Source organism: Rana temporaria, chromosome 1 (assembly GCF_905171775.1).
Source record: "Rana temporaria chromosome 1, aRanTem1.1, whole genome shotgun sequence".
NCBI classification, from domain to species: Eukaryota; Metazoa; Chordata; class Amphibia; order Anura; family Ranidae; genus Rana; species Rana temporaria.
The window spans coordinates 283,326,517-283,332,516 of NC_053489.1; the positions used below are offsets into that span (position 1 = coordinate 283,326,517).

The window sequence follows — 6,000 nt, forward strand, 5'->3', positions numbered from 1 at the left end:
AATGCCATCACCTCTAATATTTTTTTCATTGGCGTAAAATAAAGGATGGATGGCCGCACTCCAAACCAAACAGGTTGTCTTTATTTAACGAACAGCAAAAACATACCGGATCACAGCAACAGAAACAGGAGGATAACCAACGTTTCGCACTGACTTAGTGCTTATTCATGGCCATGGCCATAAGCCATGAATAAGCACTAAGTCAGTGCGAAACGTCGGTTATCCTCCTGTTTCTGTTGCTGTGATCCGGTATGTTTTTGCTGTTCGTTTAAATAAAGACAACCTGTTTGGTTTGGAGTGCGGCCATCCATCCTTTATTTTACGCCAATGCTTGCCTAGTGCACTGCCAGCACCCTTGGAATCCTACACTGTGTATGACCCTATAGCAGACCCACCTTGAGCGGTGATTTTCCTTCTAATATTTTTTTTAGTTCAGCTCTCAAACACATTTCACAGTTTTACATTCTAGCAGTATAGTTGTATTGCAGCACTGAGTGAATCGGTCTCTGCCTGCCTATATGTTCTGAACCCAACAACATTTTCACTGATCTCCAAATAGTCATTTTTTACGTTATTGGTGCACGACGTACAGAGATGCACTAAAGATAAAAATCAACAAATCTGACCATGGCTGAAAATATAATGCAAAGCAGACAGTAATATGAAAAAAATAAAATAAATCACATCAACAATGGCTTTCAGCAAACACAAAAATACAGCTGACATTTTGCTAGCCTTTCCCTTGCATACTTACGTTCTTTGTAGGCTATCTTTATGTCTTTGATCTCCTGCTTGTTCTTGATGCCAAAATTTCAATCAGTGTATCCTCATCAGTTCCAATCCCTTTTTAAACCCGTGAAGAAAAAAAAAAAAAAAAAAACCTTCATTGTTACAAAAGTACATTTAAATTTGTAATGTCCGTAACAAAAACGCAAGGTTTTATTTTAAAAGTAGCATTTGTGCCATTACATTTTTAACAAACATTTTCCGTAAACTATAACATTGTACAGTATGACTGCGTACATTTATCTACTGATCCTCTGGAATGTGTACAGAAAAATTAGATACGAGATATCATTATTTACTCTAGCCAAGTCTGAAATGATAAGTCATATGATTTGTGTAGTGTTTACATTACCTTGGTGGCAAATTTCAGCTCCTTGCATCATATTGTGCTGGGGTTTTCAGCAAGGCCAAAACAACCTCCTCATAATGGCCAGAAAGAGCTTTCTTTAGAGCTTCGTCCAGAGGCTATAAATACATTGGGCATAGTCAAAACCTGTTCATCAAGTTAAATACTATACTGTAAGGGATCAAAAAAAAAAAAAAAACACACACACACACGTCTAAAAGTCAGTGAATTTTTGAGTCAAAGGATCAGACTTTATGGCAACAGGGATCAACAACGCATCTGCAAGTCAACACTAAATCATAAAGTAGGTTTGCAAAAATGCCAAGTAACAGTGTATTTACCAAAAGCAAACAAACAGACAATGGTCAATTGCGACAGTGAATCCAGCAGATTTAATTACGGGTGGCAACCAAAGCAGCTTAAAATGCCTTATTCCTAGAGGCTGGCTTGTAATGTGTTGGAAATCGGTTTAAAAAGGAGAAGTACAGCCAAAGCTTGTTTGGCTGCATTTCTCCTGTGGATCACAGGAGTGCAGTTCGTTCGGCACTCCTTTGACCCATTTTCAGCAGACAGCGGGCTGAAGCCTGCTCAGCTGATGCAACAGAGCCGAATCCACCCACATGCCTGGACCGCCACCGGCTCAGCCTCTCAGCAAGCCGCTGAGATCCTGAAATGGCCAGTCCTGCCCCTCCACAGCCGGCACTCCAGTGAGAAGTAAAATTCTTAAACTCATTCCAGAAACGTATCACCGCCCTGTTTTTTTTTTTAATTCCTACGATTGGTGCTCTCCGCTATAAAGCACAGTGTTACTTGGCCAGCATTTCTTGGCTCACTCATAAAATTTAGGGAATCGTTTAGAAGTTGTATGTTACAATCACAATGTTCTGTCTGCTGTGGTAAGAGGCTGGATACATAGTATTTCCTTTTCTTACTGGCCACCTTAAGAGCCGGTTCACACTGGGGCGACTTGCGATCCGACTTCATGTCGCCTCAAGTCGTCCAAGTCGCGCTGTAGAGAAAAACAATGGAAGTGAATGGGAGCTGTGTTAATACACACGACTCAAGGCGATCCGACTTCAGAAAAGGTTCCTGTACTACTTCAATCCGACTTGTAGGCGATTTGTACCCATTGATTTCAATGGAAGTCGCCTCTGAAGTCGGATCACTGTCTTATCTGAGCTACTTTCCAGGAAGATAACATACATTTCTCAGGCAAATCTCTCCTGCCCCCCTCCCTCTCCCAGAGCTGATTGTTGTTTTATTGGCCACTGGAAAGTCTCCTGTCCTGGAGAGGACTTCAAGTTGTGTTGTAAATCGCCCCAGATCGCCCTGTGGTTCATGTTCAAGTCGTGTCAGAGTCGCTCTGAAAGTCGTGCTGGAAGTCGTGTCGCCCTAGTGTGAACGGCTCTTAGGCCATACTACAGATTTATCAGTGGAGCCCTAAAAAGGTCGGAGTAATTTTATTTTATCCGGTTGTGGGTTCATGTTCACTGTCCTAACCTGGAGAGAACAGAGTAATGCTGGTCATACAATTTTCATGTTCAAATTCCTTTAGGATTTATCTTCAACTATATAGTGCAAGTGTCTGCCTGATTACTTTTGAAAGTGTTTAGGTTTGACCTTGTACAATTTACCTTTAGATTTACCAAAATCATACAAGAAAATTGTATAATGTATGGCCAGCCCAAGTTATCTTCAGGATTATGATGTTTGTGGTGTTCAAGTAAAGAGGAAAATGGAAAGCAAAGCTTTCACATAGGTATATTGTTGTTCATTAATCATTTTGGTACAATACCTTTCCTGTTGTACTTTGGTAAGCAGCCTTAATGACTTGGCGCTGTGCATTAGTTCTTTTGGTCAAAATAGCGGTGATAGTTGCCTCATCAACCCTTAAAAAAAAAAAAAAAAAATAGCAAGGGTAAAAAAAAAAAAAAATCATGCATTTATTTGGATTTGAAAGCATTTAGCATATGTATACAGAGCTATAGCATTTTGAACTGTGCCTCAAGTTCTCTGGATTAAAAATGTTCGTCCTTAGAGAGTAACTTGGTAAAAAATACTGCATTATGGCCACTACCTGGAACTAAAATTGATCACAATAGACTTATTTACTGTGCTCTTCAGCGCCATCTATTGTCCTCAACGCAGTATTTTTCTGATTTACTGTTCTGTATAAATAAAAATAAAAAAAAACATTCAACCTGGAGAGAAAATGGTCTAACTACATACATTTTTGCCTCATTCATACTTATATGTACATGCAGGATGAATAGCTCAGTAGATTGTTTAAAAATACTTTCCATAGTATTTTATTTGGGCTGGTCTGCAAAAGGCTGATCACCAATTTGGCATTGCTGTTTCGACAAAGATACTTCTCGTGTGTGAGACTGCCAGCATTGGGAGTTGAAATTTTTCACACAATCATAGGTATCAGACTGATAGTTCAGGTGATAAGTTTAAGCAGCACTAAACCCAAAAGCAAGCCTTTATATTGCAGCATACCAATTCTAATGCCGCGTATAGACGGTCATTTTTTTGTGATGAAAAAAAACGACGTTTTAAATCATGAAATAAAACGATGTTTTTGAAACATCATTTTCAAAGACGAAGTTGCCTACACACCATCGTTTTTCTCACATGTTCTAGCAAAGCGAGGTTACGTTCACCACGTTTTTCCATTGAAGCTCGCTTCACAAGTAGCTTCTGGGCATGCACGGTGTGTAAAAACGTTGTTTTAAACGTCGTTTTTTTGCTATACACGATCAATTTCTGTGAAGTAAAAAACTGTTTTGAAAAACGACACATAAAAATGAAGCATGCTTCAATTTTTTTTGTCGTTTTTCACAAGACATAAAACAACGTTTTCCCCACACACGGTCATTTAAAGTGACGTTTTTAAAAACGTAGTTTTTTTTCCATCAAAAGTGATGGTGTATACGCGGCATTAGATGGAATGGCTGCATTATTTTTCTTTAGGCTTTCCTTTTATTTTCACCTGGTGATCCAGCCAGTAGATCTGTTATTTTTCAAACAAAGTATTTTCTACTGCAGGGGGTGCTTACAATGATCAGCTTTTATGTAAAACTTTCACCCCCCCCAAAAAAAAGCTAGTGAATCCAACACTCCATTCTCCCAAATTAACAGTGGCTACGCCTCCGTAAATTACCTGCGCTACGCTTCATTCACGAATCAGTAGCTCCGTAATTTGCGTGGGCGCTCCGTAAAAATGGCCGGCGTAAGCGCGCGTAATTTATTGATCCCGTAGGGGGCGTGGATCATTTAAATTAGGTGTGTTCCCGCGCCGAACGTAGTGCACACACACGTTTTATTAAGACTGTTAAATGCCATAATTACTTTGGCGCTAGACATAGTAAAATTTAGGCCTCATGTACAATGCTGCTGGTTAAACGGACGTTTGGGAGCAGTTAGGCATTTTTTTTTTTTTTTAACTGCTCCAAAACTCTCATCTATGTTATCTTATGATTACATGTACACGTTTAGTAGTTTCTAGGCAGTTGAGTTTAGAGTCTTCTTTTGGAATGCCAATAAAAAATGGGTTCAGAAGAGTTTAGAGGCATTTCAAGTGGCAAACGCTTCTAAAAATGTGGTGTTAACTTGCATTTAGCCGCGTTTCGTTTACAGGTGTTTTTCATTTTTGGCCATTTTGAAAAAAAAAAATGTATATTTATATTATACACACACAGACTTCTAAAAACGCAAACGCGGCAAAACAGACGGTTTAAACGTGGGTTACTATTAAATCGTTCAGGAGAGGTTGTAAAAACATCCCGTATACAAGCCTTACAAGTTTCAATAATCGACACCATAAATACCTTTCGCTTTCATGGCCTTTTCTAAGGCAGTGACATCTGGAGATGCATCATAGGAAGGAGCTGCTTGAAGACCGCCAGAAACTTGTTGCTAAAAAGGTGAAAAATATATTAGTATATTTTATATTTTTTCGGTTATAAAAAGGCAAAAAATAAGAACCCCAGTAGTGATCAAATATCACCAAAAGAAAGCTATTTGTGGGAAGTAAATTGTAAAAAATTTAGTTTGGGTGAGGTGTTGCATGACCGCGCAATTGTCATTCAAAGTGTAACTCACTAAACTCCAAGCAAATTTGGGTGGCCAATTGCCTTTCGGGGTCAGGAGTTTGAACATTTATATGGGTTGTTTTGCCTTCCCCTGGATGAATTAGGGAAAGGGCACCCGACTATGCAATTTTTGAAAGGTTGAACTAGGACGCGTTTCCTTTTCCAACCTAGGTCCTAAAGTCCAGAAGTGTCCCCCCCCCCCCCCATTTATTTACTTACAGTACATTATTTTGCAGGGACACTATTTTCTCTTTTCACTGAAGTGAAATTTACGTGCTGGAATGAATGTACTTTCTAATGTGTTAATTAACAATTGGTCACTTTGGCTGCTACTACTACCACCAATAATAAGCAATGATATTAATTATATTATAATGGCAATACATCTTTACTTATTTTTGAAGATACGTACAGTGGCTTGGTCCGAATTGCTATCCAAGAAGAAAGCTTGACTCAGAAACTCAGAAATGAATGCCATTGTAACTCGAATGTCTGTAGAAACAAAATATACTTCATGTTTATACAGTACAATATGAGATTCTCCTTAAAATTAGGTTTAAAGTAAAACTTGAAGTAAAAAGCAGGATGCACATTTGAAATACACAATGGTTTTAGAATTTGGCACAAGACGGGATACACAGTGTAAAGCAAAATATGCAGTACTACTACTATTAAATAAGCCATACGTGATGAAAATAAAAAAGGTGTCCAGAAGTACCGTATAATATATATATATATATTATATATTTATATATATATTATATTATATAT

The 6,000-nt window shown here is 38.4% G+C and overlaps 1 protein-coding gene and 1 long non-coding RNA gene across 2 annotated transcripts in view; both read right to left on the reverse strand.

Annotated features, from left to right (window-relative positions):
- Positions 1 to 3,020, reverse strand: part of LOC120943150 (annexin A1-like) — a 46,864-nt gene extending 43,844 nt beyond the window's left edge. The window contains 4 exon segments of the mRNA XM_040356289.1: positions 755 to 793; positions 796 to 843; positions 1,139 to 1,251; positions 2,928 to 3,020. Of these exon segments, the coding sequence (XP_040212223.1) occupies positions 755 to 793; positions 796 to 843; positions 1,139 to 1,169 (118 nt within the window). The 5' untranslated portion in view covers positions 1,170 to 1,251; positions 2,928 to 3,020.
- Positions 3,021 to 5,022: 2,002 nt separating this feature from the next.
- The window catches only part of LOC120943161, a 12,846-nt gene continuing 11,868 nt past the window's right edge, over positions 5,023 to 6,000 (reverse strand). Inside the window, exons 2-3 of the long non-coding RNA XR_005750269.1 lie at positions 5,642 to 5,721; positions 5,023 to 5,053 (exon numbers count right to left, since the gene is read on the reverse strand). This is a non-coding gene — a long non-coding RNA (uncharacterized LOC120943161). The remainder of the gene's footprint in view (positions 5,054 to 5,641; positions 5,722 to 6,000) is intronic.